Source organism: Squalius cephalus, assembly GCF_949319135.1.
Source record: "Squalius cephalus genome assembly, chromosome: 2".
In the NCBI taxonomy this organism is placed as follows: Eukaryota; Metazoa; Chordata; class Actinopteri; order Cypriniformes; family Leuciscidae; genus Squalius; species Squalius cephalus.
In genome coordinates this window covers 2,007,422-2,021,052 of record NC_137123.1, presented here as the reverse complement: position 1 = coordinate 2,021,052, position 13,631 = coordinate 2,007,422, and the positions used below count along the sequence as shown (strand labels likewise).

The following is a 13,631-nucleotide window of genomic DNA, read 5'->3' as shown; positions in this document are numbered from 1 at the left end:
GACGAAGTAGTATGTCCCAAAGTTGCCTACTTTTTTGCTACACATTCAAAAGTAAATACATTTTCTTCACAAAAAGAGTACATATGGCGTAGTGTAACATAGGCGAATTGGGATGCAGCATATATGGTTTTACACATGACGATCGCTCTGATTGGTTTTAGGAGTTTTAGGTCTATCCAATTACGCCAAGAGGCATTTGAGCGACGTCCGTTGGTGACGCCCCTTTGGAAATGAGTTTTTAAAGGAGCTTTGCCAGACCATAACTCAGTTTTAACCAGGCTAGCGTAAAAGTAAAAGTTCTCTCAGAAAAGCTCCTGAGACTCACTGCGCGCGCTGCGTGATTGACGACGATTAACGGTTTCTGCGTGAGGGAGAGTCTTGTCTCTCGCGCACATCTAAAATATACTTTTATTCATAAATTATTAACGATAATATTAGCTCTTTTAGTGCCTGATTGTTATAATGGATAACAGTATTTTTAGCTGATTTTTAGAAAAATGTAATTTAAATTATTACACCTTTTTAAAACCTAAAACTATATGTTAACCTTGTTCTGGTTTTGTTTCCTTATTAACAATACCTTACATTAACATTTTACGTTTTATTGTTAGACTTAATATTTTTTAAAACATGCATAAAATGTAAATATAATTAAATTTAATTTATCATTAAATATCATTAAATAGAAAGTAATTTATTTGCATGTTAATTAACTGATAATAAATTGACTTTAGTGATCAAGTACAATTTACACAAATGTAAAGAGAAACTAAATGATACAAAAAAACAAAACAAAAACAGAGTCAGTGATGATCACATTTACCACCATAAACTTTAATTTAACCCTTTAAATCTGAGAACAATCAAGAAATCCCTGAATACTGCACCAGATGCCATACTTAAGTGATCATGAAAAAATAGACAATTTCAGCAAAACCAACAGAAATACTTTTTTTTTTTTTTTAACAGTGTTTCTCTTTAAACCCTCATAAAGTCCAAATGTGCTGCTGAGAATCAGAGGAACATCTTCATTGATCGCTCACGTCTGACAATCATTATTAATCACCAGAACATGAAATATGAGCTGGACGTGTTCTTGAGCGGTTTTGTGAGAGTCTGCTATGATCTCGGTCTGTCAATCATCAGGAAGCCTCGCACTTCCCTTCCTGTCTTCCTGACACATCCCGCAGCAGTCTATGAAGCTCCGCCCCCAGCAGGGACGCTGACTCCGCCCCACTGTCTGACTCCTCCCAGGGGGCGTGGCTAGTGTGCTGCAGAACGAACCGCAGCAGGTTGGGAACCGTCATGGGTGTGTTTTCTGGAAACTTGACACTCATCTGCTTCCTGCGGGAGACAGTAACGTGTGCGAGAATATTTACACTGTACGGAAAAGAGTTTTACACTTTATGATGGGGTTTTTGAACCTGTGTCGGGGGAAGAGCAGCACGGAGGGCAGATGATCCACCATAAACTCCCAGGGCAGATCATTATGACCAACATTCACTCTGAAAACAACAAGGACAGTAATAAACGAACATGATTATTACTGCGGAGGAACTGTAAGCGCTGAATATACGGTCATGTGAAGCTAATGTGAAGTGTTTGCAGGTGCAGTTCCACACCTGGCCACCGTGAGGGCGCCGTTGCCCTGGAACAGACGGGCCAGTTGAAGAAACACGTGATTGAGAAGCGAGCAGAAGCCACACCAGGTCGAATAATACAACAGCAGCACGTCCTGAGGAGAAGATCACAGTTATAACCTGTTGTGTGGACGCTAATATAGTCATCGTTCTTGGTGTGAACACTAATATAGTCATCGTTCTTGGTGTGGATGCTAATATAGTCATCGTTCTTGGTGTGGACGCTAATATAGTCATCGTTCTTGGTGTAGATGCTAATATAGTCATCGTTCTTGGTGTGGACGCAAATATAGTCATCGTTCTTGGTGTGGACGCTAATAGCTAATATAGTCATCGTTCTTGGTGTGGACGCTAATATAGTCATCGTTCTTGGTGTGGACGCTAAAATAGTCATCGTTCTTGGTGTGGACGCTAATATAGACATCGTTCTTGGTGTGGACGCTAATATAGTCATCGTTCTTGGTGTGGACGCTAATATAGTCATCGTTCTTGGTGTAGACGCTAATATAGTCATCGTTCTTGGTGTGAACGCTAATGTAGTCATCGTTCTTGGTGTGGACGCTAATGTAGTCATCGTTCTTGGTGTAGACGCTAATATAGTCATCATCGTTCTTGGTGTGGACGCTAATATAGTCATCGTTCTTGGTGTGGACGCTAATATAGTCCTCGTTCTTGGTGTGGACGCTAATAGCTAATATAGTCATCGTTCTTGGTGTGGACGCTAATAGCTAATATAGTCATCGTTCTTGGTGTGGACGCTAATATAGTCATCGTTCTTGGTGTGGACGCTAATATAGTCATCGTTCTTGGTGTGAACGCTAATATAGTCATCGTTCTTGGTGTGGACGCAAATATAGTCATCGTTCTTGGTGTGGACGCTAATAGCTAATATAGTCATCGTTCTTGGTGTGGACGCTAATATAGTCATCGTTCTTGGTGTGGACGCTAATATAGTCATCGTTCTTGGTGTGGACGCTAATATAGACATCGTTCTGGGTGTGGACGCTAATATAGTCATCGTTCTTGGTGTGAACGCTAATATAGTCATCGTTCTTGGTGTGGACGCTAATATAGACATCGTTCTTGGTGTGGACGCTAATATAGTCATCGTTCTTGGTGTGGACGCTAATATAGTCATCGTTCTTGGTGTAGACGCTAATATAGTCATCGTTCTTGGTGTGAACGCTAATGTAGTCATCGTTCTTGGTGTGGACGCTAATGTAGTCATCGTTCTTGGTGTAGACGCTAATATAGTCATCGTTCTTGGTGTGGACGCTAATATAGTCATCGTTCTTGGTGTGGACGCTAATATAGTCATCGTTCTTGGTGTGGACGCTAATATAGTCCTCGTTCTTGGTGTGAACGCTAATATAGTCATCGTTCTTGGTGTGAACGCTATTATTGTCATCGTTCTTGGTGTGAACGCTAATATAGTCATCGTTCTTGGTGTGGACGCTTATATAGTTATCGTTCTTGGTGTGGACGCTTATATAGTTATCGTTCTTGGTGTGGACGCTAATAGCTAATATAGTCATCGTTCTTGGTGTGGACGCTAATATAGTCATCGTTCTTGGTGTGGATGCTAATATAGTCATCGTTCTTGGTGTGGACGCTAATATAGTCATCGTTCTTGGTGTGAACGCTAATATAGTCATCGTTCTTGGTGTGGACGCTAATATAGTCATCGTTCTTGGTGTGAACGCTATTATTGTCATCGTTCTTGGTGTGAACGCTAATATAGTCATCGTTCTTGGTGTGGACGCTAATGTAGTCATCGTTCTTGGTGTGGACGCTAATATAGTCATCGTTCTTGGTGTGAACGCTATTATTGTCATCGTTCTTGGTGTGAACGCTAATATAGTCATCGTTCTTGGTGTGGACGCTTATATAGTCATCGTTCTTGGTGTGAACGCTAATATAGACATCACTCTTGGTGTGGATGCTAATATAGTCATCGTTCTTGGTGTGAACGCTAATATAGTCATCGGTCTTGGTGTGGACGCTAATATAGTCATCGGTCTTGGTGTGGACGCCAATATAGTCATCGTTCTTGGTGTGGACGCTAATATAGTCATCGTTCTTGGCGTGAACGCTAATATAGTCCTCGTTCTTGGTGTGGACGCTAATATAGTCATCGTTCTTGGTGTGGACGCTAATATAGTCATCGTTCTTGGTGTGAAAGCTAATATAGTCATCGTTCTTGGTGTGGACGCTAATATAGTCATCGTTCTTGGTGTGGACGCTAATAGCTAATATAGTCATCGTTCTTGGTGTGGACGTTAATATAGTCATCGTTCTTGGTGTGGATGCTAATATAGTCATCGTTCTTGGTGTGGACGCTAATATAGTCATCGTTCTTGGTGTGGACGCTAATATAGTCATCGTTCTTGGTGTGGACGCTAATATAGTCATCGTTCTTGGTGTGGACGCTAATATAGTCATCGTTCTTGGTGTGAAAGCTAATATAGTCATCGTTCTTGGTGTGGACGCTAATATAGTCATCGTTCTTGGTGTGGACGCTAATATAGTCATCGTTCTTGGTGTGGACGCTTATATAGTCATCGTTCTTGGTGTGAACGCTAATATAGTCATTGTTCTTGGTGTGGACGCTAATATAGTCATCGTTCTTGGTGTGAACGCTATTATTGTCATCGTTCTTGGTGTGAACGCTAATATAGTCATCGTTCTTGGTGTGGACGCTTATATAGTCATCGTTCTTGGTGTGAACGCTAATATAGACATCACTCTTGGTGTGGATGCTAATATAGTCATCGTTCTTGGTGTGGACGCTAATATAGTCATCGTTCTTGGTGTGGACGCTAATATAGTCATCGTTCTTGGTGTGAAAGCTAATATAGTCATCGTTCTTGGTGTGGACGCTAATATAGTCATCGTTCTTGGTGTGGACGCTAATAGCTAATATAGTCATCGTTCTTGGTGTGGACGTTAATATAGTCATCGTTCTTGGTGTGGATGCTAATATAGTCATCGTTCTTGGTGTGGACGCTAATATAGTCATCGTTCTTGGTGTGGACGCTAATATAGTCATCGTTCTTGGTGTGGACGCTAATATAGTCATCGTTCTTGGTGTGAAAGCTAATATAGTCATCGTTCTTGGTGTGGACGCTAATATAGTCATCGTTCTTGGTGTGGACGCTAATATAGTCATCGTTCTTGGTGTGGACGCTAATATAGTCATCGTTCTTGGTGTGGACGCTAATATAGTCATCGTTCTTGGTGTGAACGCTAATATAGTCATCGTTCTTGGTGTGGACGCTAATATAGTCATCGTTCTTGGTGTGGACGCTAATATAGTCATCGTTCTTGGTGTGAAAGCTAATATAGTCATCGTTCTTGGTGTGGACGCTAATATAGTCATCGTTCTTGGTGTGGACGCTAATAGCTAATATAGTCATCGTTCTTGGTGTGGACGTTAATATAGTCATCGTTCTTGGTGTGAATGCTATTATTGTCATCGTTCTTGGTGTGAACGCTAATATAGTCATCGTTCTTGGTGTGGACGCTTATATAGTTATCGTTCTTGGTGTGGACGCTTATATAGTTATCGTTCTTGGTGTGGACGCTAATATAGTCATCGTTCTTGGTGTGGACGCTAATAGCTAATATAGTCATCGTTCTTGGTGTGGACGCTTATATATTCATCGTTCTTGGTGTGGACGCTAATAGCTAATATAGTCATCGTTCTTGGTGTGGACGCTTATATAGTCATCATTCTTGGTGTGGACGCTAATAGCTAATATAGTCATCGTTCTTGGTGTGAACGCTAATATAGACATCGTTCTTGGTGTGGACACTAATATAGTCATCGTTCTTGGTGTGAACGCTAATATAGTCATCGTTCTTGGTGTGGACGCTAATAGCTAATATAGTCATCGTTCTTGGTGTGAACGCTATTATAGTCATCATTCTTGGTGTGAACGCTAATATAGTCCTCGTTCTTGGTGTAGACGCTAATATAGTCATCGTTCTTGGTGTGGACGCTAATATAGTCATCGTTCTTGGTGTGGACGCTAATAGCTAATATAGTCATCGTTCTTGGTGTGGACGCTTATATAGTCATCATTCTTGGTGTGGACGCTAATAGCTAATATAGTCATCGTTCTTGGTGTGAACGCTAATATAGACATCGTTCTTGGTGTGGACACTAATATAGTCATCGTTCTTGGTGTGAACGCTAATATAGTCATCGTTCTTGGTGTGGACGCTAATAGCTAATATAGTCATCGTTCTTGGTGTGGACGCTTATATAGTCATCGTTCTTGGTGTGGACACTAATATAGTCATCGTTCTTGGTGTGAACGCTAATATAGTCATCGTTCTTGGTGTGGACGCTATAGTCATCGTTCTTGGTGTGGACGCTATAGTCATCGTTCTTGGTGTGGACGCTAATAGCTAATATAGTCATCGTTCTTGGTGTGGACGCTAATATAGTCATCGTTCTTGGTGTGGACGCTAATATAGTCATCGTTCTTGGTGTGAACGCTAATATAGTCATCGTTCTTGGTGTGGACGCTAATATAGTCATCGTTCTTGGTGTGAAAGCTAATATAGTCATCGTTCTTGGTGTGGACGCTAATATAGTCATCGTTCTTGGTGTGAAAGCTATTATAGTCATCGTTCTTGGTGTGAACGCTAATATAGTCATCGGTCTTGGTGTGGACGCTAATATAGTCATCGTTCTTGGTGTGGACGCTAATATAGTCATCGTTCTTGGTGTGAAAGCTATTATAGTCATCGTTCTTGGTGTGAACGCTAATATAGTCATCGGTCTTGGTGTGGACGCTAATATAGTCATCGTTCTTGGTGTGGACGCTAATATAGTCATCGTTCTTGGTGTGAACGCTAATATAGTCCTCGTTCTTGGTGTAGACGCTAATATAGTCATCGTTCTTGGTGTGAACGCTAATATAGTCCTCGTTCTTGGTGTAGACGCTAATATAGTCATCGTTCTTGGTGTGGACGCTAATATAGTCATCGTTCTTGGTGTGGACGCTAATAGCTAATATAGTCATCGTTCTTGGTGTGGACGCTTATATAGTTATCGTTCTTGGTGTGGACACTAATATAGTCATCGTTCTTGGTGTGAACGCTAATATAGTCATCGTTCTTGGTGTGGACGCTAATAGCTAATATAGTCATCGTTCTTGGTGTGGACGCTAATAGCTAATATAGTCATCGTTCTTGGTGTGGACGCTTATATAATTATCGTTCTTGGTGTGGACACTAATATAGTCATCGTTCTTGGTGTGAACGCTAATATAGTCATCGTTCTTGGTGTGGACGCTAATAGCTAATATAGTCATCGTTCTTGGTGTGGACGCTTATATAGTCATCGTTCTTGGTGTGGACACTAATATAGTCATCGTTCTTGGTGTGAACGCTAATATAGTCATCGTTCTTGGTGTGGACGCTATAGTCATCGTTCTTGGTGTGGACGCTATAGTCATCGTTCTTGGTGTGGACGCTAATAGCTAATATAGTCATCGTTCTTGGTGTGGACGCTAATATAGTCATCGTTCTTGGTGTGGACGCTAATATAGTCATCGTTCTTGGTGTGAACGCTTATATAGTCATCGTTCTTGGTGTGAAAGCTAATATAGTCATCGTTCTTGGTGTGGACGCTAATATAGTCATCGTTCTTGGTGTGAAAGCTAATATAGTCATCGTTCTTGGTGTGGACGCTAATATAGTCATCGTTCTTGGTGTGGACGCTAATAGCTAATATAGTCATCGTTCTTGGTGTGGATGCTAATAGCTAATATAGTCATCGTTCTTGGTGTGGACGCTAATATAGTCATCGTTCTTGGTGTGGACGCTAATATAGTCATCGTTCTTGGCGTGGACGCTAATATAGTCATCGTTCTTGATGTGGACGCTAATATAGTCATCGTTCTTGGTGTGGACGCTAATAGCTAATATAGTCATCGTTCTTGGTGTGGACGCTTATATAGTTATCGTTCTTGGTGTGGACGCTAATATAGTCATCGTTCTTGGTGTGAACGCTAATATAGTCATCGTTCTTGGTGTGGACGCTATAGTCATCGTTCTTGGTGTGGACGCTAATAGCTAATATAGTCATCGTTCTTGGTGTGGACACTAATATAGTCATCGTTCTTGGTGTGGACGCTAATATAGTCATCGTTCTTGGTGTGAACGCTATTATAGTCATCGTTCTTGGTGTGGACGCTAATATAGTCATCGTTCTTGGTGTGGATGCTAATAGCTAATATAGTCATCGTTCTTGGTGTGGACGCTAATATAGTCATGGTTCTTGGTGTGGACGCTAATATAGTCATCGTTCTTGGCGTGGACGCTAATATAGTCATCGTTCTTGATGTGGACGCTTATATAGTCATCGTTCTTGGTGTGAACGCTAATATAGTCATCACTCTTGATGTGGACGCTAATATAGTCATCGTTCTTGGTGTAGACGCTAATATAGTCATCGTTCTTGGCGTGGACGCTAATATAGTCATCGTTCTTGGCGTGAACGCTAATATAGTCATCGTTCTTGGTGTGGACGCTAATATAGTCATCGTTCTTGGTGTGAACGCTAATATAGACATCGTTCTTGGTGTGACCGCTAATATAGTCATCGTTCTTGGTGTGAACGCTAATATAGACATCGTTCTTGGTGTGACCGCTAATATAGACATCGTTCTTGGTGTGTACGCTAATATAGTCATCGTTCTTGGCGTGAACGCTAATATAGTCATCGTTCTTGGTGTGGACGCTAATATAGTCATCGTTCTTGGTGTGAACGCTAATATAGACATCGTTCTTGGTGTGACCGCTAATATAGACATCGTTCTTGGTGTGGACGCTAATATAGTCATCGTTCTTGGTGTGGACGCTAATATAGTCATCGTTCTTGGCGTGAACGGACCTTTATTCTAAATTTATTTACTTTGCTGTATCAGGCTGATTGTGTGCTATATATCCCCTGTACTAAGTTAATAAAAGCATTTAAAAGAAGAGCTGATCTCACCCTCTGGGAGTCCATGACGGTGTCCAGGAAGCTGTCTGAGGTCACTTCCTGTATGAGGGACTGAGTGTGCTGATGTTGTTTGTGTCCCACCAGATGTCTGTGTAAAGGACTGAAGGAGACGCTGAAGTTCTGGATGAAATCTTCTGCTCCACACACAGAGAACAGCAATTATTACTGGTGCAGTGTGACGTGTGTGTGTGTGTGTGTGTGTGTGTGTGTATATGTGTTCAGTGTTTTTACCCAGTGAGTCAGTGTGCTTGAGCACGTAGTGCGTCTCGTCTCTGAGGTTGATGATGGTGATGAAGGGCCGGCCGCTGTGATTGGTCGCCCCGAGTCTCTGTGCCAGTGTCCAGTGCAGTGCGGCGTCCAGCATGTAGAAGCGCAGTGTGTTGTTGGTTCGGCACTGAAGGCCAGTGATGGAGCCAGTGATGGAGTCAGGGATGGAGCCAGTGGAGCCAGGGATGGAGCCAGGGATGGAGTCAGGGATGGAGTCAGGGATGGAGACAGGGATGGGCCTCGGGATGCTCCTGCAACACACACTGATCTGACTGAACGGACTGTATGAGCCCTGGACGCTCCAGCAGGGGGCGCTGGAGAGCTGGACGTGCTCCACACACACACTCAGAGCCCAGCAGTGAGAGACACACAGCTCACACACACTCGCTTCAGCGCCGGACGCCAGCAGGGACTGACAGCAGCGCGGGACAGAAGACACACCATCCTCAGAGCCGCAGGAGTGATAACGCAACGCCACATCAGTCACCTGACACACACAGAACACAGCGCTCAAGTGATCCTCACACACTAACACTTCTCTGACAAACATCTGCTAGAACAACGACATAAACACTGCAGGCGAACTTCATGAAGGACAAATCAGTGCTTATGAGGCAGCCGATGAAGTTCGAGTTGAGTTCTTGTTTTAGTCTTAGGGTTTGGCTTCATCTGACGCATTTATGCATTCAGAAACATCTAGATCAGTAGTTCCCATCCAGGGAACTAGGGGCGGGTGATATACCGGGATTAATCTGTCCACCGTTGGAGATTTTGGACTATCGTCTCTATCGCAGTTAAGTTCCCGGACAGGACACGAGCAATGAAGCCGCTGGAAGGGCAGATGGAAAGCCAGTAGATCCACATGTTTGCAGGCGAGAGTTGACTTGTTTACTTCAGACAATCTCGAGTATTCCAGAGTGAATAGCATACAGGAGTTATGAACCGTCAAAGCATAAAGTTCACTAAGAGCCAATAATAAAGCAGTCTTCAGTGAAAGGAGCCTTAAAGTCCCCCTGTGGTGTAAATTCAGCTTTTAATGTTGTTTATATGTCTATGTGGTGTTTTTAATATGCTTTAAGACAAACCATGTGTAAATTCATAAGTCGACAGCATTGCTAAGTATTTCCTCCTTAAAAAGACAGTCTCAAAAACACGCTTTGAAATCGGTGGTGTTTCTGACGTCACAAACTACCTTGTAACCAATCAGATCAACGTGTAATCGTCAACCAGTGGATCTCTGAGCTGAGTGAGTGAGTGGAGGCGGGGCTCATTTGCATATTCATAGAACCACGCATACTAAATGAGGCAAGGGTGTCAAGTTACATTCAAGATATGTTAAGGCAATTTTATTTACATTTACATTTAGTCATTTAGCAGACGCTTTTATCCAAAGCGACTTACAAAGTAGGACTAGATTAAGCGAGTCATCATGAAGAGGCAAAAAACAAAAAGCAGCGCTCAAGAAGTGCTCAAGATACAAAGTTCAGGCATTATTCAGAGTAGCATAAGCCCGATAAGTGAGGTTTAGAGGGAAAGGGGAGGTTTTTTTTTTATTTTATTTTTTTTTATGAGGTTAAGTGCTCCCGGAAGAGATGGGTTTTCAGATGTTTTTTGAAGGTTGTCAGGGATTCTGCATTCCGGATGAGGGTGGGGAGAGCGTTCCACCAGCATGGAACTGTGAATGAGAATGTTCTGGAAAGTGATTTTGTGGCTTTCTGGGATGGAACCACGAGACGTCGCTCGTTGGCCGATCGTAGGCTTCTGGCAGGGATGTAGACTCGTAGGAGTGAGTGAAAGTAGGAGGGAGCTGAGCCTGTGATAGATCTGTAAGCAAGCGTCAATGCCTTGAACTTGATGCGAGCAGCGAGAGGTAGCCAGTGCAGTGAGCTGAACAGAGGAGTGACGTGGGCCCTCTTTGGCTCGTTGAAGACAAGACGGGCTGCAGCATTTTGGATCATCTGTAGGGGTTTAGTTGCACATGCTGGAAGTCCGGCCAGAAGAGCATTACAGTAGTCAAGCCTAGAAATGACCAGGGCCTGGACGAGAAGTTGTGTTGCATGCTCAGTTAGGAAAGGCCTGATCTTCCTGATGTTGTGCAGTGCAAACCTGCATGATCGAGCTGTCTTTGAAATGTGATCTGTGAAGGTCAGCTGGTCATCAAACGTTACTCCAAGATTTCTCACCGACTTTGATGGGGTGATTGATGATGACTCTAGCTGGATAGTGAAGTTGTGCTGTAGAGACGGATTGGCAGGGAGGACGAGAAGCTCAGTCTTTGCCAAGTTGAGCTGCAGGTGATGTTACTTCATCCACGTCGAGATGTCTGCCAGGCAGCTTGAGATCCGTGCAGCTACTGTGGGATCATCTGGTTGAAACGAGAGGAAGAGCTGTGTGTCATCAGCATAGCAGTGGTAGGAGAAGCCGTGTGCTTGTATGATGTGTCCCAGTGATGTGGTGTAGATGGAGAAGAGGAGGGGACCAAGAACTGAACCCTGGGGAACCCCTGTGGTCAGTTGATGTGCTCTGGATACCTCGCCTCTCCATGCGACCTTGAAGGACCTACCTGTGAGATAGGACTCAAACCAGTGGAGTGAAGTTCCTGTGATGCCCAGTGCTGAGAGGCTGGACAGAAGGATTTGATGATTCACAGTGTCGAAGGCAGCAGACAGATCCAGGAGGATGAGGACTGAGGATTTGGAAGCAGCTTTTGCGATCCGTAGGGCTTCTGTGACAGACAGTAATGCAGTCTCAGTAGAATGCCCTTTCTTGAAGCCGGATTGGTTGACATCCAGCTGGTTGTTAAGAGACAGAAAGGATGTTACTTGGTTGAAAACAGCTCTTTCAAGTATCTTCGCAATGAATGGTAGGAGAGAGATAGGTCTGTAATGTTCTACAAATGATGTGTTTAGCGTTGTTTTTTTAAGCAGTGGAGTAACCCGAGCCTGCTTGAATGCTGTAGGGAAAATGCCAGTATGGAGGGATGAGTTGATGATGTGTGTGAGTGCTGGTAGAAGTGTGGGAGAGATGGCTTGTAGAAGGTGTGAGGGGATGGGGTCTAGAGGGCAGGTGGTAGGGTGACTGGAGAGGAGAAGTGTAGATACTTCTTCCTCGGTTAGTGGAGAAAAGGAGGGCAGAGGGATGTTGGCTGTGGAAGGGGTCGGTCTGGGTTCCTGTGTGTGTGGAGCTGAGAACTGACTGCTGATAGATGTTGTTTTGTTGGTGAAGAAGATCGCAAAATCGTCAGCAGTTAAGGAGGCGGCGGGTGGTGGTGGAGGTGGACAGAGGAGAGAGTTGAATGTCTTGAAGAGTAATCGTGTGTTGGAGGAGTATTTAAAGGAAAAAAAGACTAAATATGTAATTTTGGTGATCAAAGATGAGTTTTAAGGGATGAAATGATTGACTATAGGGGGACTTTAAATCAGTACAATATACAGGCTCAAAAGGGAACGGAGTGCATTAAGGACCAAGGACAGATCCCACGATGGAATCAGTGGCTCTGAAACCCTGTTCAAACGCCCTGCACACGAGCGGGTGTTGACCTACGGTATTCCTGTCAATCTCCACAGGGCACGCAGAAACTGCGGCAAGATCAGGCTTGATGATAGAAAAGGCTCTGCACTTATCTAAAAACTACTGCAGAAAGCAACACATCAGCAACAGGAAAAAGGAAGAACGTGTCTGTGTGTGCACCATTGCTCAAACATATTCCATGTCTGGTCATATGCAGATCATGCTGAAGCTGCTCTCTCTTTCTGAAGAGTCTCACTGACCCTTGAAGGCTTGTGAGAGAGATCCCTTCGCAGCGGGAGAGGCCAGGGCTGGATTATCCCCGTCAGCCACAATTTACCAGCCCAGTTCAGGGCTATCAGTGTGACTGTGATCTCCTTACTCTTTCTAGAGTTGGTGGAAGTTAGGACTGTCTGTCCCGGCAGTAAAGGAGTGATTGTGGTGGAGGCGACTTGCCACCGACAATTCAATTCCACCATGGGGTTGGACATTCCCAACTCCTCCATATTGTGAATGTCCAGCTTGGAGAAACCTTTAACATGCACCTTATGTGAGAAGGGTTCGTCCCAGAATCACAGGGGAAGTGCGCGAATGCACCCTCTTCCCGTCATATAATCGCTCTCTCCACCCTGGTCTTTCAGCTGAGATGGTGTTGAAGATTTTATTATTTAGAAAATAAGTAATTTAACTGTTTTTTGCACACTATTATTTCCTTGTCTGTGGGTGACTTTTGCCTGACTTTGGAACCTGAGAGCAGAAGGTGTTGTTGCAGCAGATAATTCTATTTCAGTAATGTCACATGGTACAAAACTATTTCTCAAAATAATCTATAGAATGCATTACCATATTTGGGAGAAGGATGTAGGTATATACGTTTGCTGGAGGGCCTTTCTGGAGGGTCTTTTCTGCAGAGGGGCACTCGGCTTTGTTTGTTAATAAAGTCTAATTTTTCTGGCATCAAAAAATCTCTGAAGTCATTCCCCTGAAAAGAATTGAACCACAACAAATGGCGCCCAACGTGGGGCGTGGCTTAGGAGCTGAAGGAGCCACGAAGGGATCGCTGGTGACTGACACAGACAACAGTGGCCGCTGTACTTTGAGGTGAGCAGTTTTTGCTTTTGAATAAGGTATGTGTTAGTCACCAGTGGCCCGGATGTGGTAAGACAAGCTTCTCCAAATTTAAAGAACTTAAAAAGTGA

General features: G+C 43.5%; 1 protein-coding gene across 2 annotated transcripts in view; it reads right to left on the bottom strand.

Annotated features, from left to right (window-relative positions):
* Nucleotides 1–813: 813 nt before the first annotated feature.
* LOC307153150 (thioredoxin domain-containing protein 11-like) overlaps nt 814–13,631 on the bottom strand; it is a 31,640-nt gene continuing 18,822 nt past the window's right edge. For both annotated transcript variants that reach the window (XM_079862344.1, XM_079862345.1), the window contains exons 8-12: nt 8,890–9,412; nt 8,650–8,792; nt 1,623–1,735; nt 1,425–1,505; nt 814–1,344 (exon numbers count right to left, since the gene is read on the bottom strand). In XM_079862344.1, coding sequence (XP_079718470.1) covers nt 1,143–1,344; nt 1,425–1,505; nt 1,623–1,735; nt 8,650–8,792; nt 8,890–9,412 — 1,062 coding nt within the window. In that variant the 3' untranslated portion in view covers nt 814–1,142. The remainder of the gene's footprint in view (nt 1,345–1,424; nt 1,506–1,622; nt 1,736–8,649; nt 8,793–8,889; nt 9,413–13,631) is intronic.